At 43.8% G+C, this 22,331-nt stretch overlaps 2 protein-coding genes across 5 annotated transcripts in view; one reads left to right on the top strand and one right to left on the bottom strand.

Annotated features, from left to right (window-relative positions):
- The first annotated feature begins 247 nt into the window (after positions 1 to 247).
- serinc4 (serine incorporator 4) lies at positions 248 to 17,269 on the top strand. Its single transcript, XM_084010961.1, has 11 exons — positions 248 to 892; positions 4,836 to 5,003; positions 5,082 to 5,260; positions 7,050 to 7,129; positions 7,334 to 7,427; positions 9,021 to 9,232; positions 9,375 to 9,470; positions 12,846 to 12,972; positions 13,064 to 13,176; positions 14,112 to 14,265; positions 14,404 to 17,269. Exons 1-11 carry the CDS (start codon positions 773 to 775, stop codon positions 14,609 to 14,611), a joined length of 1,551 nt encoding a protein of 516 aa, XP_083867087.1. The 5' UTR covers positions 248 to 772; the 3' UTR covers positions 14,612 to 17,269.
- Positions 15,644 to 22,331, bottom strand: part of adamtsl5 (ADAMTS like 5) — a 23,515-nt gene continuing 16,827 nt past the window's right edge. For 2 of the 4 annotated variants that reach the window (XM_084010869.1, XM_084010872.1), the window contains exons 10-14: positions 21,764 to 21,927; positions 20,852 to 21,050; positions 19,411 to 19,542; positions 19,216 to 19,287; positions 15,644 to 19,106 (exon numbers count right to left, since the gene is read on the bottom strand). In XM_084010869.1, coding sequence (XP_083866995.1) covers positions 18,766 to 19,106; positions 19,216 to 19,287; positions 19,411 to 19,542; positions 20,852 to 21,050; positions 21,764 to 21,927 — 908 coding nt within the window. In that variant the 3' untranslated portion in view covers positions 15,644 to 18,765. The remainder of the gene's footprint in view (positions 19,107 to 19,215; positions 19,288 to 19,410; positions 19,543 to 20,851; positions 21,051 to 21,763; positions 21,928 to 22,331) is intronic. The other 2 variants (XM_084010870.1, XM_084010871.1) reach the window with 2 other exon arrangements.

Here is a 22,331-nt window from a genome sequence, read left to right as displayed (position 1 = left end):
AGACAGTCCAGTCTGTTCCACTTCACTGTTTCTGGGTCGTAATGCAGTCGTGATAACCTGCTGGGATTATGGACGTGGCCTCTTTCTGAGAGGGACACACACACACACACACACACACACCCACACACACACACTCAGACTTGGACCAGGTCTGGAGAGGGGTGGGGGTCTGGAGGCAGGGGCCTGGGAGGTGTCAGGCATCAGCATCTAGAAATCACGCAGGGTTAATTGTTTAATTTAGTAAATCTGGATTAAAGAGGAGTATTGGCCGTCCCGGTGTGGTGGTTTGTGCAGCGCTGGGGGGGACAGATGGGACGGACACATGGTCCTTGTCCACCTCCTCTTTCTCCTCCTCCTCCTCCGCCCCTCACAGACTCTCTGCCTAATCTGACCGGGTAGGACGGGGAGGAGGGGGAGAAGGATGGGGGAGGGCACCGGGCATTCGCCACCACCTCTCCCTGTTTTCTGGCAGCACCCAACACAGCCGAGCAGCCAAAGCACCAGGATATGGGCAAAAAAACAAGTTGTTCCCCCGCGAGGCTGGTCTGAGAGCAGCCGGACCGCTGCTCACGCTCTCAGGGACCAGATTTACTGCTAATCCAGTATAAGAAGCATGTAGGGACAACAACCTGCTGGACTGCTTTTTTTTTTTTTTTTTTTTGCTTGTTTCTTCTTCTTCGTCCCCGGGTTGTGGCCTCTCTGAGGGATGTGAGGATGCCGTCCTTTCAGGCACGCTGAGAGAGAGAAAGCCCGCGCTTGTGTTTGGACGTTCATGGCCAAATGTCGAGTCGTCTCGGTCGATGAAAAGCAGCCGGGAGGCACCATGTCGGCCACTCAGGGGATGAACGGCAGCGGCGCCTACAACTACTTCCTCAACATGGTGGCCTATCAGGTGAGACCGCAGCTGGAGTCTGTCACCTCGTTGCTGGTTGGAGGTCAAAATGTATCCACCTTTTTATTCTATAAACAGAAACCCTTTGGTAGGAATCTGTTCTTCTGGTGCATCCTGGGTAAAGTCTCAGGATCGGACTACCTGTAGACGGAGCATGCTTCACTGATGAAGCTGCGTTACTGCAAGAAAAATGATCTAATCTTATCTTTTAATGAATAAAATAGTTGTTGACAAAATGCATGATTTGCAATACAAAAGAAAAATGTGGCAAAATGTAATTTATGAAATATTGTGATTTAAGTATCGTATTGTGAGGCTTTTAGTGATCCCCTCCCATAATGGACATGCCCGAAATAAATAAATAATATATAATAATAAAATAATAATAATATTATTAATATTATTAATAATAATAATAATAATAATAATAATATTAATAATAATAATAATAATAATAATAATAATAATAATAATGGTCAAGGGGATTTATTATGTAAATTCCTCCATTAATTTTGGCTAACAAATAAACAATTTCATTTTTAAACTTTTTTTTAGGAAATACTTCTTAAGCACGAGGAAATCATGCATTTGCTGGGGACTATTTTTAGCGGCGGATTAATCCTCATTTGGTGCTGTAGTGAGTATTTGTGGCGACGGGAGGTTGTTGGTTTGTTTTGTGAGTGAAAATAAAGACCAGCGTGCGGCGCTGATGTCATTAACGTGTCAGCAGGTTCAACCGTGTCACAACGGCGAAGAGGAGAAGAAGAAGAGTTAGCAGGCTACTTGTTAGCATTGCTCGCGGTGTGGCTAACTGTTGGACGGTGTGTTTAAGGGACGAAGTCAGATTTGATCGTAGATCGGGAAAAAAACACACAATAAGTTTTCATGTTGCCATTTTCTGGAATGCTAACATGCTGAACTAAGACGATCACTAGCGTTATTAATTATATTAATAAATTATATATTATTTTTGTTCAGCAGCATTTCAGCAGTAAGTCAAAAACAACTTGTAAGTTAGTTTATCACAGAAGCAAAGCAGGAATTAGACAAGCCCGACCTCTCTGGGACACTACATGTCTGCAGTCAGGTTGCCGTGGTAACGACGATGTGGAATCATGGGAAATGAAATGAAACGCTATGTGCCGTTATCCTGGAATTTGAAACTTGTGGCCGCTGTTCTGCAGGAGACCTCACTCTCAGATTTATTCATTTTTATTTCATATTAATCAAGAATGTAGAATCGTTGTTTATTTGCATCGAATTCATTGGAATGAAATGAAGAAGACGCAAATAAGACATATATTCTACTTCAGGCATCAGAACTATAAAGAAGATGACAGAATATATTTAGGTTTCCTAAGATACAAAAATAATGATTTAAAAACACATATTTAGTGACAGAAAGCGATGATTTACAACCTCTTTACATGTTTAAAGTAGATGCAGATGAAGTATAAATTTGAATTAAATTAATTTTAACATTTGTCCTGTTTTAATACACGTGAATGCAAAAAAAACGAAATAATAAAGAAAGATATTCCATAAGTGCGATAATTAATATCCCATTACCTGGAGAAATGAACTCAACATCCATCACTTCACTGGAATTCAACCCAAACCAACGAATGTGACTCTTGAAGTGAATAAAAGGTGAAGTGGATCAATGATTCCAGCAGGATCAGATCTCTGACTCCTGAATACTCAGGTTTTATGATCAAACATCTGCGTGAAGGAACACGTAACATTATTGTAATCTGATTATTCTGAACACGTATCAGTCTTAAACGCTGCTCTATACCGGCTGACCCACATTATTTTTTAAATCAAAGTGATTACTCTGTGTTTATAGCAGATCTGAGCCCACTCGCTTCCTGCAACAACTTCACTATTAATCCTGCATGATGAAGGATTAAATGAGGAGACAGACATGTCCTCGTTATAAAGCACCTGTCTGTCTGCTCACAGAAAGTCATTCAGCAACTTCCAGTACGGTCGTTAAGTCTGCAAAAAGGAACATTTTATATTTTATATTATCGACCAACGTACATCCGGCCGCAGAGGCTACAAAATAAAAAAAATGAAATTAAAATAAAATAAACAGGATTTTTTTCCCGGTTGGAAAAGTACAAATTAAGCACCAAATGGTCAAAACCCTCGTGTGTTTAATCTTTGTCTAAGTCCTGCATGGTGGCAGAGGTTGGCAGCCAGAAAGTAGGTTATTTTGTGGCCCCGACGACGCCTCCGGTCGCCATGGAAACGCCCACATGACTTTGCTTCTTATGAAACAACGCGGTCGGAGTGCAAATGTTAAACAAAAACTATATTTGTTCACGAAACGACTTCACGGAAAAGAACAAACAACAAAAACCAGAAGAAATATATTATAAATATATATAACAACATATATTTTATGTAATTATAGTCAAAGATGGAGGAAAGGTCACCATGACAACCAGTTTTTCCCTCTGGGCTACATCGTCTGAGCCTGAAAATAAATCCAATAAACATTAGACACTGTCCCTTTAAATTCATCTGTTACCAGATCAAATCATTTTTGAGTTCTTCATGATTGAAAGTATTCTTTTTATTGTTCGGTCGTTGGATGAGAAGATGTGGGATTATCTCCTCTGGGTTATCCGTTCAGATTACTGCAATATTAATATCTGGATTGATAATCACGCTGCGGTACACGGAGACGTTTCCTTCTCCTCCGCATTTTAATTCACGGTTCATTCAAGCAACACTTGTGCAGGTTTTTCTCGTTTCGTGGTTCAGGATCAACGATGACGGGTTTAACGGCGACCACAGCTCTGGTTGACCAGAACCAGAACCAGAACCAGACGCTGTGGGACGCTTTAATCTGCCCAACGCTCTGTTTGACACAGTGACCTCAGAGTCTTCACACTTTTACTTGAGGTTAAATCCATTCACATCGTGCTCATGTGCAGTTTAGACCTAAATACTCTCTTTCACATCGAGAGTGCAGATGATTGGCCGAGATGGGTTTGAACTGACAACATGCAACAAATGTCTCCTCTCATATGTTCTCACATATTTCCCCGTTCACTCATATCTGTGCTCCTAAGAACGAGTCGACATTTTTAAATCTGGTTAATCAACAAACAAACCTTGTGACGGTGCGGAAAGGACTCGACGACACCGGCAGATTCAGTGATGCTGAAACAGGCAGACAGGCAGACAGACAGGCAGGCAGGCAGACCGACAGGCAGACAGACAGGAGACGTCAGTGCAGGACTGAGGAGAGACGGGTGAAAGTGATCAGAGCAATCAAACGATCAAAAAGGTTGGAAAAGTCACGAAAACAGGAAGTAAACAGGAAACTGACTAAACACAAACCATGAACCAGATTCTGGTTCTGATGTAACTTAAATCACATACTGTCTCTTTAGCTGAACGTACAGAGATGTCCAAATGTACAGCATGTGTTTTTTTGGGGGATGGGGCCCCTAAACATCACTTTTTACACACATTCAGGGGCCAGTGATGAAAAACATGACATCTTATGCCTTTTGGATTTAGGATCATTTCTCAGTTTTTCTGTCACGACCCTAAATCCTATAATTCTGAGAACACTGAACCCTAAAAACCACTTCCTGTCTAAGACATTCATTTAAAAGGGCCAAAGATTCTAATTCTCTCATGACTGACTGAAGAGACTTTAACATTACATGAATACAGAATAAACAACAACATAAGACAGGACATACAGAAATACAAACGTTGAGGGGTTTGACAGTTCAGGTGTGTGATTCATGAAAACACACGAATGGAAGGAAACCCTGAATAAACGAGGGGGTTAACGATCCCGGAGACGGCAGCTCATCTGCAGGTTGATTTCCTTCCATTCATCAGCGTCTCCATGAAGAACCCGCTGTCCCCCGAGCCTGAATACGTGTGTTTGAATCCGGCCTCTCCTCCCCAGATCTGCTGCTGCTGTGGACCGGCTCCCTGCTCCCTCTGCTGTGCCTTCTGTCCGCCGGTCAAGTCCTCCACCAGCACCCGGGTCATGTACACCCTCTTCCACATCATGAGCTGCGCCGTCTCCTGCCTCATGCTGTCCCGCACCGTCTCCGAGCTCGTCAGGGAAAACGTGAGGGAGCGCCGGACCTCCACCCTCCACCCCAAACACAACTCCAATAAAATAATAATACCTATGTGTGTGTTTCAGGTGCCTTTCTTCAACATGGTGTGCGACCAGGCGCACGGCGGCGGACACTGTGAGATGCTGGTAGGCTACTCAGCGGTCTACAGAGTCTGCTTCGGCACTTCCTGTTTCTACCTGATGATGGCCATCTTCCTCATCGACGTGAAGTCCAGTCAGGACTTCAGGGCGCTCATACACAACGGGTCAGTGGGGTCAGCTTGAGTCGGAGCTTTTATTTGTCCATCGGGATTAAGCTCCATATTAAATTTCTGGATTGAGTCTTAGTGGAACCCTGAACTTTAGATCTGATGGTGAGAATTCATATTCAACGTTCAGGACGAGGTCATGACTCCCGATGATTTGATTTGAGCACCAAAACAGTCTAGAATGATAAATAACACTACAGATAAAATAAAAATATGTCTTTTTTATTCTGGGGTGAACTGTCCCTTTAACAGAGACATTCCATCGTGAAACTAAAAGTAAACGTTGACGTGACTCATGTGAGTTAACGTCAACCACATTCTTTTGTAAAACCCGACCAAAAGCATATATATATATATATATATATATATATATATACTGTATATATATATATAAGAAGTTGACGTCGCCATGGTGACACCCGTTGTTAGTTTGTGGACTACGGTTTTGAAGCCTTGAGTTCTCAATCTTAGACTTTTGGAACCAGTGAAGGAAGTGACCATATTTGGACTGTGGGGGAGCGACGGGTGGATCTGATGAATTTACTGGATCTGGATCCATGTGGATTCTAGTGTGAAGCTGTTATAAAAGTTAGCTTCTTTTATGCAAACAGAGTCGTCGCCCCCTGATGGCCAGCAGAGAGAATTCACATTTAAGGCACTTCAGCGTTAGCTTCATTTTTCAGAACTGGAAGTTGCCGCCTGAAGCCAACCAAGTGGTTTTGTTGCGTAAACGTAAACCTCCTGTGTAGACGGAGAGACGGCGTTATTGTGATGATTTATCAGTTTGTCGTTTTTAAAGCCTTTTAAACGTTTGCAGTCTTCCAAATGTCGGATCACGTCGTTTCACACCAGAATGAATCTGTTGAGGATTGTTGGATTATGTTGGCGTACACTATTGTTCATTTTTAGAAATCTGTGCCTTTTGTACACATGAAAACAGCATGGTCATGATTCAAAACACAAAACAGCAAATTATTGTAAATGGCATGACTTCAAAGCTGAAATCATGAAAGCTTCAACCCAATTTATTTCCAAATGTGTTTGTTTTGTTTATTGGGACTAAAGACTGACGGAATAAGAGACCAGATTGAGTTTATCTGCCCTAAAACGTCCTCACGAGAGTCTGGGAGATTTCTCTGAACCAGGTCACTAAGATCTTGGCCCTGAATATGAAGTCTAGACCAGCTCCCTTCCAGAAACCTTAACACTCCTCTCCATAATCAAACACATCTTTAAATACTTCACTACTAAGTGTTTTCACGCCACGCCGCCCGGCGTCTATTTTAAGCTCTTTGTTGTCAGACTTTCCATTGCAGTCGATTAGAGCGCTGACGTGGCTCGGATTAGGATTTGACAGACTGGATTGCTGCTCGGCGCTGGTCTAAATCTCTCTCAAAGGTTTCAGGGTCTTTAGGACTGCAGGGGGGTCAAGGACTGACCTAGTGCCCCGCTGAGACCTTCTAGGCCCTCTCATAGACCTTTATTTCTCATTGGATACCAATTTAAATTGTAAAGATTGAAATTATGCAACAACTAGATCAAACAGAAAATATCCATAAGAATAGTTGTTTGTTTAATAGAGATTTAAAATGTCACATGCTCATTAAAAATAAATCAAATTCAAGTCATTTATGTTTTTTATGTTTAATCTTGATGTAAAAAAAAAAAAAAAAGTCTGATCATCTTATTCCAAATCCAAATCAATAATAAAATCTTATATGATGAATGAAAATGAAAGACATTATAAAGACATTATAAAGTTTAAACTTAAGTGATTTTCTTGCAGCTTCTGGTTCCTGAAGTTCATCACCCTGCTGGGGATGTGCACCGCGGCCTTCTTCATCCCCACAGAGTCCTTCCTGCACGGTGAGTTCAATGTCATGCAGCTCCACCTGCGTCCTGCTAGAGGGCAGCAGAGAGCCGCCGCTCACTCACCCTTCAGGTCCTCACTGCTCTGAATCACAAGGCCGTAAATCTCTGATGTCACTTTAGTTTGGGAAAACAATCCATCCGATGGTGAAACACAAGCACAGAGCTGATTTATGACTCCCTTCTTTTTCTTTTTCCCAGCTTGGCATTATGTCGGTGTCGTGGGAGGATTCGCCTTCATCCTCATCCAACTCATCCTCATCACGGCTTTTGCACACACCTGGAACAAGAACTGGTGAGTGAGACGATCGCTACAGATGCTTTTACAACACTGTGCGAGGATCACGTCCGTTTCAGAGCAGCAGGTGTTTCAGTTTAACGAGTGACCGTGTTACCTGGTGACTTTTTAGCTGGGTCTTAAACGCTTGACGTAGATGGTAAACAGATGTAAAGGTTTTTTTTTTTAACCCCGCCGGGTTTCTACGGATGCCCAGAAGAGACAAACAAACACATCGAGAGAGAGCTCTTCATGTTTTTACTTTGTGACACAGCACTAAGCAATCAGACTTCTTTTTGCAACCAGAGGTGCTGCACCCTGGTGGCCAGCAGAGATAATGCAACTTTAAGGCACTCCAGCTTTAGCTTCACTTTTCAGAACTTCATCTATTTATGCTGCATAACAAAGGCAAACAATGCCACATATTAATCCCAACATAACAAAAATCATACTGGATTATGTTGGGAAGGAAAAAAGACCGCCATCGTCTCACAAACAACTGTTTTTCTTGTTGTTTTTTTGTCTGAGATGGACGGTGATAACATGTTATTTAAGGCTCCTCAGCTTCTTTTCTATATAATAGAGTCACTTACAGACTGAAGCCTGCTTCCCATCTGGAGACGAGAGCTTCTCCGTGTGACGACGGATTCATCTCGTGTCCAAAACAACTGTAAATCACACAGACGAACATCTGTCCCTCCTGTCCCAACATCTGGATCTCTGTTTCTGTCCTCTCCACTTCGTTATGGTCGCATTCTACTTCTAAAAAATAATTTGGTCTGTAAAACATTAGAAAGCAACATTCCAAAAATATAAATTTTATTATCATATATGACCAAGAAAACAGCTCATCTCGACATTTGAGAAGCGGGAAAATATCAACCGTTTTTTTATCAAAATGTATATTTTATTTGATATTATTATGAGTTTGTCAGCTGACTGATATATTGTTGTAAATATTTTTTAAAGAGGAAACAAAACCAAAACAAGGATAAGGAGGCTCTGATGATGATGTTAGTCAGCTGGTCGTCACACAGCTGATGACATCAGCTAATTAGCCTTTTTAAAAAATGTTTTATCCCTGTCGTGTCCCTGATTGGTTCAGCCAGAGTCGTCCCAGATGTTATTTACTGCGTCCAGCTGTTGGCGTCGGTGACCTCTGACCTCTGCTGTGGCCGAGTTGTAGCTACAACGACTAAGAGGATTCACTCATTCAGGCTCTTTTCCAAAGCTTACAATCCTCTTATTCCCTCCACAGCGGTTAACACTTGAACACAACACGAAGCATGGTTTTTACTTTCTTTTTTTCAGCTCCGACATTACATTTTCAGATTTCTCCATCATGCAGCTGGAAGCCACAATAACTGCACTCAATACGCAATATTTATCTCATTATCTCAACATCAGAGCTGTGTTTTGTGCACTTTGTTGCTTCATATGATTGAAAGTTATTGTCAGTGAGAAAAAACAAGTCAATATATTTTTTTTAAATGGTGCAAAGCGTCATTTCGGGAAACATGCTCCAAATTAAAAAAAATTAATTCTCATTTTATAATAAAGCTCTTAAGCGCTTAATTTAAAAATGGTATATAATGTGTGTGTGGTGTTCAGGTTGACCGGGGCGGCGGAGAACAAGCGCTGGTACCTGGCGGTGACGTGCGCCACGCTGTTCTTCTACACCATCGCCACCATGGCCTTCACCTTCATGTACAAGTACTACACCCACCCCATCGCCTGCCACTTCAACAAGGCCCTGCTGTGGATCAACCTCGGCCTCTGTGGACTCATGTCCTTCATCGCCGTGACGCCCTGCGTCAAGCAGAGTGAGTCAAAAAAAAAAACAAACAGTAAAATGAGCAAGCAAAGACATAAAAACCACTGGAAAGAAAATGTAAAAGATTGATGTATTGTACCTTATAGTTATAATATAGTATGTAATCAGACTCTGTCTCTCCGTCTCTGCAGAGCAGCCTCGGTCGGGGCTCCTTCAGGCCTCCATCATCAGCTGTTACGTCATGTACCTCACGTTCTCGGCGCTGTCCAGCCGCCCGCCAGAGAAAGGTACGCTAACTACGCTAACCAGCTAACACTGAAACACACAAACATGCATGGACACACTTTCATACACGTTCATTAAAAACATGTGGTACGAAGAAATGCATGCAGCCAACCTCACTCACAATCCTCTTTGTACATTAAACCTGCATTCTCTCTGCTGGCCACCAGGGGGCGACTCCTCTCTGGTTGTATAGAAGTCTATGAGAAAATGGTCCTACTTTGCTCTGCTGGCCACCAGGGGGCGACTCCTCTCTGGTTGTATAGAAGTCTATGAGAAAATGGTCCTACTTCTCTCTGCTGGCCACCAGGGGGCGACTCCTCTCTGGTTGTATAGAAGTCTATGAGAAAATGGTCCTACTTCTCTCTTGATGTATTATCTCAGTAAACATTGTAAACATGAGTTTATGGTCTCAATCTCTAGTTTCAAGTCTTCTTCAATCCAGCATGATGTTCATTTAGTACATTATGGTCCATTTAGAGTCCAGCAGACCAGAAAGCAGGGGATGCTTTAGGGGGCGGGGCTTACCTGCTGATTGACAGGTCCATTTAGTGTCCAACAGACACCAGAGTTACGACTACTCGAGGTGTTCATCAGATCCACCTGTCGCTCCTCCACAGTCCAAATATGGTCACTTCCCTTCACTAGTTGCAAAAATTCCAAATTTGGCGACAGGCAAAAATGCCGACCTCGAGGCCTCAAAACTTTATCGATGACTACGTCCACTTCTTCTACAAAGTCAGAGAAGCAAGGAGACCGAGACATTTATCTCAGTTTGATTTGAAGGACAACTACAAGGAAACTGAACTTAACCATCAGAGTCTCACGTTAGCTCCGTCTGAACGTTCAAGACTCCTCAGACAGCAACGATCACAGACTCCTTTGTTTTAATGTTATGACACACAGACACACACACACACACACACACACACACACTTATATTCTTAAAATCCTATAATTTGCCTCTACTTCCCTCAGAGTGACTCACCTGTTGGCTCCAGGTGAGACAAAGAGCCTTCACATGACGGAGACATTAGTGCAGAGGCCTCCGTCTTATCCGGTTTACATCTTAATGGCACGCATGCAAACACACACACACACACATACACACACACACACACACACACACACACACACACACACACACACCCAGATAATCGGGATGAGATGTGCTGTGACATGCTGCCGGCCGGCCGGCGGCCTGTGGTGAGGGCAGACTGAAGGATATTTGTTTCACATTCCTCATGGATCCATTGACAACATAATAACACAGGAACACAAGCTGGCAGCGTCATTACATGTGTTCACACACACACACACACACACACACACACACACACACACACACACACACACACACACACACACAGACGCACACACACGTATGTATTTGTATTTGGGTGTGAGCAGATATTTCCAGCTACATTTAGATCTGGAACAATCAGCGTTGACCCTGTCAAGGAGGTCTGGACCTGGTCCCGGCTGACATTCAGGTCTACTGTGGATGGAACCAAGACTAGAACCTGAACCCAGACTAGAACCTGAACCCAGACCAGAACCTGGTCAGTTCAAACCACTTCTACCGCCAACAAATTCATCACTTGACAGAAAATCCCCCCGAACGCTTTTGATGGTTCCGGCCTCTCACCTTGATACAGGTCTACCCTGATACAGGTCTACCCTGATACAGGTTTACCCTGATACAGGTCTACCCTGATACTGGTAACCTGGAGAGTTGTGACATAAATGAACTGGATCCACTATGAATACTGCACTATAAAGGCTCTAAACCAGACTGAGTGTCTGTAGTCCACATGTAGGTTCTCGGTGGAGGATTCCTTCAATCTGCATGTCCTTTGTATCCACAGCGATGTACAGTGTGTGTGTGTGTGTGTGTGTGTGTGTGTGTTAGAGTCCCGGGGCAGTGCAGGACATTGTAGCAACTTGTTGAGAAAATATGCACTCAAAAGTATGTTTTAAAAACAACTTTTCACCACTGTAGACACACACACACACACACACACACACACACACAGACACACACGCACACACACAGACACACACTACTTAACACACTCCACTGCTCTGTAATATTTAATTTCCATCTACAGTTTCCTTTCTCAGCTAATTCAAGGTTTAAACACCCGTCATGCCAACATGTCCCGTGGGGTGTGTGTGTGTGTGTGTGTGTGTGTGTGTGTGTGTGTGTGTGTGTGTGTGTGTGTCTTTGTTAGACAGAGAGATCCATCCTCTTTACTGTCCTCTTAGGTCCTTGTTTGCCTTGTCTGTCCCCGGAAGGCTTATTATGCTCTATGACCTCACCATGACACACACACACACACACACACACACACACACACACACACACACACACACACACAGTAATCCTCGTGTTTCTAAGAGGAAGAGTTAATCTGGATTGCAATTGAGAAGGCAACCCAAAGTGTAGGAAATGTTCTCTCTCCCTTGACGACACTTGACCAGAGAGCAGAGAGAGAGAGAGAGAGAGTGTGTGTGTGTGTGTGTGTGTGTGTGTGTGTGTGTGTGTGTGTGTATAATACAGTGTGAGTCCTGTAATTAGACAGTGTTTTCAATGACATCAGGTTTCTTTCCCCCCCAACGACACAAACACAAAACTTCTCTCAGGAATCTGCTCAAACGACCCACCGGAGGCTGGGCTGCATGTGTGTGTGTGTGTGTGTGTGTGTGTGTGTGTGTGTGTGTGTGTGTGTGTGTGTGTGTGTCTGTGTGTGTCTGTGTGTGTGTGTGCGCTTGCTTGGGAGTTCTTGCTTGTGCACATGCATGTGTGAATGTACATATTTGTGAGGACTAGAGAGTCCAGAGTCAGTACAGAGAAGGGAAAGTGAGCTGAGACCCTCATTTTAAAAAAAGAACAGAAAGAAAGGAATTTCCTCAGAAATGAAACAAAGGACAAAGAAAGACGAAATGAGACACTTGACCTGGATATTTAAAAAAAAAATGTGTCTTTTAGAGGTGATATGGAAGCAAACTCAATTAACGAGTATGATGTGTTTTTGCCTCTGGCGTTTCTACTTAAATTAGAAAAAGTGGATATTACATTTTTTTTTTTTACTTTTAAATCATACAAATTAACCTCCAACTGTGAATTAGTTTGATATAAATTACAGTAACTCAACTTTTTTTTTTTTTTTTACAGAAATTTATAATGATTTCTCAAAGTAATGTCTTTCATGAGGCTGCTCTTTTACATTTCTTACATTAAATTCATCTGTTAAACAGGACTGTATTCTACTGTAACTGGCACTACTTGTCTTCCATAGGAGAGAACTTGACCATAAACCAGCAACAAACTGATAGAAGCTGATAATGTAAACATGCTGCGTCTCTCTCTGTGTTAGTGGTGTATCAGGGCATGAACATGACCGTCTGTTACCCCACCGTGGGGCAAGATGGCATCCAGAACGAAGGCAACGCCGTGGCCATCATCGGAGCCGCTATCATGTACTGCTGCGTCCTCTTTGCATGGTGAGTCGACTCTTCATCTGTCAACACGATGACACCGCGATACAACATCCGCTAGATTACAGAAACTTTCAGGATTTTTTATTTCCCGCAGTAATGAAGCGTCCTACCTGGCGGAGATGTTCGGTCCCTTCTGGATGATCAAAGTTTACCGCTACGAGTTCCAGAAAGCCACCTGCTGCTTCTGCTGCCCCGAGGAAGAGGAAGGTTTGTACCGCAGCCTCCGCGTTCTGAAAAGTAAAGCCAAAGCTTAAGTGCCTAAAACTTTCATTCTCCCTGCTTGCCACCAGGGGGCGACTCCTCTCTGGTTGTATAGAAGTCTATGAGAAAATGGTCCTACTTCTCTCTGCTGGCCACCAAGGGGCGACTCCTCTCTGGTTGTATAGAAGTCTATGAGAAAATGGTCCTACTTCTCTCTGCTGGCCACCAGGGGGCGACTCCTATCTGGTTGCGTAGAAGTCTATAAGAAAATGGTCCTACTTCTCTCTGCTGGCCACCAGGGGGCGACTCCTCTCTGGTTGTATAGAAGTCTATGAGAAAATGGTCCTACTTCTCTCTGCTGGCCACCAGGGGGCGACTCCTCTCTGGTTGTATAGAAGTCTATGAGAAAATGGTCCTACTTCTCTCTGCTGGCCACCAGGGGGCGACTCCTCTCTGGTTGTATAGAAGTCTATGAGAAAATGGTCCTACTTCTCTCTTGATGTATTATCTCAGTAAACATTGTAAACATGAGTTTATGGTCTCAATCTCTAGTTTCAAGTCTTCTTCAATCCAGCAAGGGCTATTTCTATTATTGTAATTTTTCAACTTTACGAGAATTTAATTGCTTTGCGAAGCTGGAAAATCCTGACTTTTATCAAAGGGATTTGGTTGAGTGAGCGGTTGGAGGGTTTTAAGACAACAGGTGGGTGCCGTAAATTAAACTGTTTCAAACAAACTGGAGTGTTTAAACAGAATATAAAACCCCGGATGGACATCACACGTAAACATCGTGTTCCTGAAGTCAAAACAGAATCACGTATCTAGTGATGTAATGAAGTGTGGACCCCCCATTTGGACCAAAACCACTACTAACTCAGTGTTGTTTGAAAGTCGGTCGGCGCTTTGATGAGACATTTTCTGAACATGTTTTTTTTTTCTAGCCGAGGAGGAGTTTGTGATTGACGACGAGAACAAAGGCTGTCAGAAGGTCATCCACAACGAGACGCAGAGAGTGGCGTACAGCTACTTCTTCTTCCACTTCGTCTTCTTCTTGGCCTCGCTCTACGTCATGATGACCCTCACCAACTGGTTCAGGTTCAAACTGATTAATCGATTATCAATATAGTTTAAGGAGTTTAATTTAATAGTTGATAATTCGCATTAAAGAGACAACTGACCTCAAACAAAGAGCAGTGTGGTTTCTCTGCCTGAAACCATGTTGTCCTCCTCCAGCTACGAGTCGGCGGTGTTGGAGACCACCTTCACCCACGGCAGCTGGTCTACGTTCTGGGTGAAGATGTCGTCCTGCTGGGCCTGCGTGATCCTCTACCTCTGGCTGCTGCTGGGCCCGCTGTGCAGCTGTCAGCCCGAGTCCAGACCTCGGCGCTCACGCATCAAACGCCGCTCGGGATCCTCGCGCCATGTCTCCGTCACTGTCTGACACGCTCTGTGACGGGGGAGGCGGACTAGGGGGGGAAGGGGTTACACTGAGCCCCACCCTCTCCGTGGTGCCCCGTGTGAGGCTCACAGTTAAAGACTCACAGTGCTGTGACAAGGACCAATCAGAGGGCTCCGTACCCTGTATGACGCCTCGACGTCACAGGCGACCCAACCATGAAATCAAACCCACTAAGAGGACTCGACTTGTGGTTTGGAGACACACTTTGCAGTACGAATTGCCAAAGGGATCCGAATGGGTGAACTCTCACTCCGTATAACGTGGTTCTACGATGAGTAGGTGTAAAGACGGAGACATTGACGAACTTTAATTGTAGCATTTTATTCCATTAGCGTCTGTATTTAGACTGTTGATATTAGAACGAAGGAGGACTCTAGGTATTTGCTGTAATATAGCGACAGAGGCGCACATCCCTATTATGGTGTCCTTCCGATGAAGGAAGTAAGAAAGTCCTGTTTGTTGATCCTCTGATCTACGTCATCGACGGTTTTGACCATGAACAAGTCTTTCTCAAAGTTGGAAACAAAGAGCTGTCAGATAATTATCACAACTATGATAAAATAAATTAACTTTTCAACCAAACGCTATAATAGATGTCTCAGTGGCGCCAAACTTTAGGTTTTTCACACTTAAACCTTTATACTTGCATCATCTTTTAATTATTCTTAATACTTAAAACATGGAAGCTACAATCTGGAATTTCAGTTTCCATCTAGCTCCCGTAAAACTAAACTCAAATGACTTCTCAATTACATTTTAAGAGAAATGCATGTTGCAGGTTTTAAACGTGTCGTTAATGTTGTAAATTTAAACAAAAAATGTTTTGTAAACATGAATTTGGAAAACATCATGGTTTTAGCTTCAAATGAGTACATTTATGACATTTAAATTACGGAAGTAAATTAAGTCGTGCTGACTTTTGGTTTCACACAGGACACGAACAGAGGTTTCCTGGGCGCAAGTCAAAAAACTGCTGGAACGAACACGTAACAATGTCGTTTCACAGAATAATAATAGGATGAACTTCAACTTTTATTGCATTTAGTGCTAACAGTTACAAAACAGAAAATGTACACTTGACACTTTGTACAATTTATGTGCCACCTTTCATTCAATTATCTCCGATATGTCTCAATCAACAATCGTTTCCATCCGAACGTATCTCAAATTTGAACCGAGAAAATCAGCAAAAAGAAAATGCGAACTAAGGCTAGTTTTCATCCGTTGCTGTTATGCGATCGTGAGGAGTTGGTTCATCAGCCGTAGGCAGGAAATCATTATAGAACAAGACGCTGCAACAAAATACCGTAATTATATGAAAAGGGTAGAACGTAATTGTCTTTTTTCTGAGTTGGTTCGCATTCCTATGCAAAGAAAGATTTGTTCATGCGTTGAAATAAAAACCTGACGTGTCATGCGGGGTTACGGGTGATAACAGATTCTCTTTCAATATTTTCTCGGCATCTTTTAAAAATATATTGATCTTTAAATGCTCCGAAGGAGCGACTGAGAGGCAGCTAAACTACAAACGTACGACGTTCAACACAAGCCATTTGTTCAATTTAGGGGCAAAAAATACTTTGCATTTGACGAGGAACATGTTGCATGCTCGCATCGTGTTGCTTCATAGGACGTCGTTCACTTGATTTCTTTTTGTTTACATTTTGTTTTGCATGTGTTGCTCGATTTTTTGAAAAATTCAAATTCAAAAACCAAGAGTGCTAAAAAAAACAAAACAAGAAAAAATGAAATCAGACGGGATGGAAGCTTTCCTTCTCACGCCTTCAGATGAAGTAGTCACGTCTGCTGTGACCTCACAGAAATATTTATATGTGAAACGATGACCACGACTTCTTAACGGCGCACTACGTGGAGATGGCACGTAATTGTTTAAATTTAAAGGAATTTAACTTTAGGCGACAAAGCGCACGTTAAGTTTAGGCAACACAACTGAAAAAGGTATTTGGGCTTCAAATAAGTACGTTAAGTAAAGAACAAATACATAAACGCATCACATACAAAACTTCACAATAACGCAATGACACTTTGGGACATGAACACTGGTCTCCTGTGTGAAAGTCCTGTGTTTGTTGACCACACAACGTGATGCGGCGTTCAGAGGTCGTGGTCGTTTCAGGTCGCTGAGAGGATCTCTAAAACAGTCCCCTTATTCCCCACATGTTCATGCTGTGGAGACCCGGGACCTGGTTTCTGGTCTGAAGGACCCTGAGCCGGATCGTCTGCGATGACTTCCTTACAGTTAACGAGCAGCAATCAGGCTCAATCAATATATATTCGGTTATATTATCTGTAGTTTAACGTTTCCTTTGTGGTAGATGTGAGTTTTTTTCTTTTTTGTAAATACATTGTTTTCTTACAAACGCAGCTGTTATCACGTCTGGTTTGTTGTGAAGATCTGTGAGACATTTATATTAATAAGAGTTCATATATTCACATTCATTCACTCAAAACACACATAAAAAGACATTATTTTGGCAAACGTAGATGAGGTTTGAGAGAAAATGTTATATATCAAATGTGTAACACAAAAGGCACAGAAGTTAACGACAGACTGCAAGTTTTCTCAAAAGAATAATAGTCAACAATACTTTAGTATATTTGTAGCTAATCAGTGTCACACAATAAAATACTGTATTTCATAATCTCTTTCACGTAAAGTATCACAAAGCAGACCCGATTCAACACACTATAAAAAGAAACAAGACGCTAGGAAAGACATTTAACAAGTGACACACAAGTTAATGTGTTGTGGCTGAAGCTTATTTTTTATATATAAATATATTGTGAAGAAATACGTCATCATAATATTCAACAAAAGGCAAAAATCACCTCAAGTGACCTTAAAAACTCCTTACAATCAAGGAAGTTTAATAGAATTTTGCTTTTCTAATACTTCAAAATGTCCATAAAAATATGTCAATTGCTATCCTCGATGTTGCTCAGCGTAGAAACAGTGGAGTCTCTGGTATATTATAAGGTTATTAGGTTATGGCTATAATCTTTGTAATGCATAGAAAGTACACTTTTGAGTGACCGACACAAACCCAACCCTCACATACTTGAGATCGCTGCATCAACTCTCCCGAGGAAATCTGGAAGATAAAGTCAAAACAGCGTCGCTGGCTTTCTTCTTCGTCGTCGTGTTTTGAGGTGAATTTTTCCTTTAACTTTACACACAAAAACACAATAATATTAATATAAAATTAAATGACAGCTGTTGTAAAAACCGTAATAACATAAAAGGCCATTTCAGCCAATGTTCTTCTCTTTGGTTCGTGTTTAAAGGTGGAAACAAGATCCACCTAAAGTGCTCTAAATGGTACAGTTAGCTGGTCCAGGCTTTTAAATAATAAACGTCTTTTTAGTTTCATATTTCCTCCAATGACACCACTGATGGAGTCCATCAGACCGCATCTTCTCGTGGACCCTGTGGAGTCCATATCCTTCCAAGGGTCCAGAACCCAATCGTAAGCAGTTCGTGGTTCGTTGGTTTGTCTCTACACCCGGCCGTCGGTGGTTTATCTCTACACCCGGCCATCGGTGGTTTATCTCTACACCCGGCCATCGGTGGTTTGTCTCTACACCCGGCCCGTTGCCTGTCTGTCTCTACACCCTATCCCAAGGGTTTGTCTCTACACCCGGCCCGTTGCCTGTCTGTCTCTACACCCTCTCCCGAGGGTTTGTCTCTACACCCGGCCGTCGGTGGTTTGTCTCTACACCCTATCCCAAGGGTTTGTCTCTACACCTGGCCCGTTGCCTGTCTGTCTTTACACCCTCTCCCGAGGGTTTGTCTCTACACCCGGCCATCGGTGGTTTGTCTCTACACCCGGCCATCGGTGGTTTGTCTCTACACCCCCTCCCGAGGGTTTGTCTCTACACCCGGCCCGTTGGTGGTTTGTCTCTACACCCTCTCCCGAGGGTTTGTCTCTACACCCGGCCGTCGGCTGTCTGTCTCTACACCCGGCCATCGGCGGTTTGTCTCTACACCCTATCCCAAGGGTTTGTCTCTACATCCGGCCCGTTGGTGGTTTGTCTCTACACCCTCTCCCGAGGGTTTGTCTCTACACCCGGCCGTCGGCTGTCTGTCTCTACACCCGGCCGTCGGCGGTTTGTCTCTACACCCTGCCCGTCGGCTCCGCGGGCCGTTTGCCTCCTCGGTTGTTGCAGAGTCTCTCCAGCGGTCGCAGCAGCTCGTCCTCTCGCGGCCGGTACGGCACCACGTAGCTCTCCTCCTCCAGCAGGATGCGGTTCAGTGTGCGCTCGTAGTTGATGTGGCGTCGCACCATCAGTATGTACTGCTTGCCTTCGTCCAGGTGGGGGCAGTCGCACACGTTGGGGACCCACAGGAACTCCCGGTGCTCCAGGCGGAAGCCGTTCCGGTAGGTGTGGAGGATCTGGACGTCGTAGCGCGTCTCCTCGCCGAGGTACAGCTTCCCGAGGACTCGCGCCCGGAAGACTGGCGGGAGGAAACAGAGAGCAAGTTTGTTAACGTGTTTTAAATGTATATGTTCACATCCCGTCAGAAGGTATTTAAAAAAAGCAAAGCCGAGAATGTTCAGACTCACCAAAGTCCTTCTGGCAATACTGTCTCTGGCGTTCCCTTCGACCTTTAACCCGTGGACATTTCCCACAATGCCCTGCACAGTAAATGGAGCAGAAGCAAGCTCACAAATATAGTCGTTGGTGCAAGAAAAAACGACCTTCAGGAATACTTCGGAGCAAGGTTAGTGCGGGGTTAGTTGTGAAAAAGGTGAACATACTTCCAGGTGGAGGCTGAGGCAGGAGGTTCCTGTGGTTGTCTTCCCGCTCCAGGCGGGGAAGGATCGGCTGGTGAGGGCGCTGGCGGGGGTTGTGGCGAGGAGACTGGCGAGGCGGCTTCACGGGCCGCAAAGCTAGCGAAACACAAAATCAACAACGTTGTCATCAGTTGGTTCTTCTTCTAATCAACGGGCTTCTAATGAATTTAGATCATATTGTACTGGACTTAAGACTTTCCATTCAGGGACAACAGAGTAGGAAATCAAGCTGTTGTTGAAAACTGATGATCAAAACTGGTTAGAATTTACCACACCAGCCAAGGCTTACCAGGGTCGGACATCAGTGAGCTGTCCACAAAAATAATGATGCATGTTTACATATCAAGACACCAGAATTAAGAAGAACAATATCTTCCTCAACTGGATGTTAAAAACGCTGTAGAAGTATATTTCCTTCAACCCTAAAACAGAGTATGGTCTTTACCAGACAACACTTCGAAATCGAAAATAAATGAGGCAGGTTTTTCTCCAAAATCCAAAAATCCAATGAATAGTTTTTGTAGGGCTCTCGTTGCTCCCAAAACATCACAAAAATAGAAAATAAGGAAAATAATAAATGGTACATTGGCCCATATGTTTGACAGACTTTTGTCAGAGTGTTGTGTTGTGGTTTAGAAATATTTCTGTTATGTATTTCCTCTTTGCTGCCGTTCATTTTAATTCAACAAAAACCTCCAGCTGGAGGATCTGAAGGAACACGACTCCTGGTTTCAGTTATTTGCCATGAAATAAAACAAACACTTTCAAACACTGTGTTGCTCAACAGAGCAGACACAGGAAATCATTTTTCAAACATAAAATCTGGTGAGAAACCCAGCAGGCGTTTATCTCAAATAGATTAAAACAGACAGATCCAAGTCTATCCTCATTATAGTCCGGCCCAACATGGAAACCAGGACCGGACTGGACTGGAAAGTCCACCTTGTTACCAGACAAACAAATGGTGAGTCTGATTTGTGTCAGAAATGTTTTCCAGAACAACCACTTAGATTTATTACGTGTTGGATGAGGATCCGGTTCTCCGGCTGTCTCCGTGTGAATGTGAGAGTCCTAGGAGGGATCGGCACATGTGGACCACAGGGTCACCATGACAGAGAAACTAAACCGCATTCCTGAACTTCAGCAGCCGAGTCGGTCTGGAGGGGAGCTCCTTCAGGTCCACTGGGACCTGAACACTCGAACACAGGTGGGTTTGTCACACATGGTGCCTGATTGGAGGCTGGTCTCTCTGGACTCTCAGGATTGTCAGGACTCTCTGGACTTTGTGGGCGTGTACACACTTAATACACTTTATATGTATTACTCTATTGTTTGTATTTGTTTATGTTGTTACTTTCGTTTTGATCTGGGCAGAAGAATTTACAGTTCAGGAGGCGAGACTTACACCAGTGGGGTCGGGTGGTGACGGGGGGAGGCCGGGTGGTGGTGGTGGTGGTTGGGGGGGTGGGCTGATCCCAGGGGAGGTAGTTGGCGGTGTGGTGAGCTTGGCGTAGTGGACTCCTCCTCCCGTGGTGGAGGTCGTACTGACCTGGAGGCAGCCAGTACTCGTACTCGATGTCCGGGTTTCTGTCCGTCGCCAGAACCTGCACACAAGGACACATGGAAACCTCTAGACCGGCTCGGAAAGGACCAGGTTATCACCCTGGGGTGCCCCGAACACCTCGAGTTGACAAAAAATGTCCCCTTTTTCGGAGGACTCGTCCAGGTGTCTGTTGCCCATCATTGCGATCGGCGTTGGGGTTACAATAGTAACTAAACTAAATGAGGGATGAACCAAACGACATGGCAACTCAATGGAAGACATTTTAAAAGGCCGTCTTAACCCCTAACCCTTAGATGCAGCGTTACAAGGGTACCAGAAAGACGATAGGCCCTCCAGTGCTGTTCATACTCGCTTAAATGCAGAACAACGGTAGGAAACCACCGGTACACGGTGTTCAGAGGATACTTATTACCACCTTCAATGTTTTAGAGAACTCTCAACAGACTGACTAAAAGTTAACAGCTGTCTGCTAGTGAGCCAGCTCTGCTTGCGAAATACCTGCACATGGTCCGACTGAAACGATCCAATATAGATTCAAACCTGCTGTTTTTCTTACCTTGTGAAATCCTGAATGATAAGCAGTTCATTTCAACAGCATATTGCACAACGTAGGAAAGTAGAACGCGTTTATCTCCGACTGGTTTAAGGTGATGAAACACACCCGATAAGGGAAGTCTGGGTTTAATATTAAATACATGTTTTTTAATGGAACAGAGGCTTCCATAGGGACCAGATGATGAAGAAACCTCCCACCATTAGATGGAGGTCTTCCTGGGTGGGTCCCGGGACCTCAAAGCTCTCCCAGGTGTCCGCTGAGCGCCGGTACAGCAGCTTCGTCCCGGCGACGTTGTACTCGCCGGGGATGCTGATCTTCCAGTTCCCGTTGATCACAAACTGGGATCGACCGTTCTGGAGGGCTGGGGGGAGGGAAGGGAGGGTAAGGGGGGGAGGAAGGGAGGAAAAGGTCAGTAGGGCTGCAAACTGGACCATCGACACCCTGAAGTCCACCTGGAACCCCATCGGGATCGTTGCTCAGCAACCTTTTTTTTCTTTCAAGGATTGAGACGATCAAAAATGAACCGTATCAGACTCAGTGTGTAAAGGCCTGAACTCTGTGTTTTCACTTTTCAGAACAGAAAGTACCGAGTATCGCTATGGCAACGGTTAACCATGACTAGCTCCAACTCCCTGCCTGAAGATGAAGACAAAGCCGGATAGTTGGAAACCTGGTCAGAATTGGTTAAAGCTACACTGTGATTGGCCAGCTATGCGTTTGAGGGGCGGGGCTTAGCAAAGGCTCAATTAGCTGGGGTGAAGGCAG

Source organism: Eutrigla gurnardus (genome assembly GCF_963514095.1).
Source record: "Eutrigla gurnardus genome assembly, chromosome: 1".
In the NCBI taxonomy this organism is placed as follows: Eukaryota; Metazoa; Chordata; class Actinopteri; order Perciformes; family Triglidae; genus Eutrigla; species Eutrigla gurnardus.
This window is presented reverse-complemented; position numbering and strand designations above follow the sequence as displayed.

Excerpts from the sequence above, each read along its gene's own strand:
- serinc4 (XM_084010961.1), top strand. The coding sequence starts at position 773 with ATGGCCAAATGTCGAGTCGTCTCGGTCGATGAAAAGCAGCCGGGAGGC. Across the intron at positions 5,261-7,049 it reads AGGGCGCTCATACACAACGG|CTTCTGGTTCCTGAAGTTCA; the intron begins GTCAGTGGGGTC and ends ATTTTCTTGCAG. Across the intron at positions 7,130-7,333 it reads CACAGAGTCCTTCCTGCACG|CTTGGCATTATGTCGGTGTC; the intron begins GTGAGTTCAATG and ends TCTTTTTCCCAG.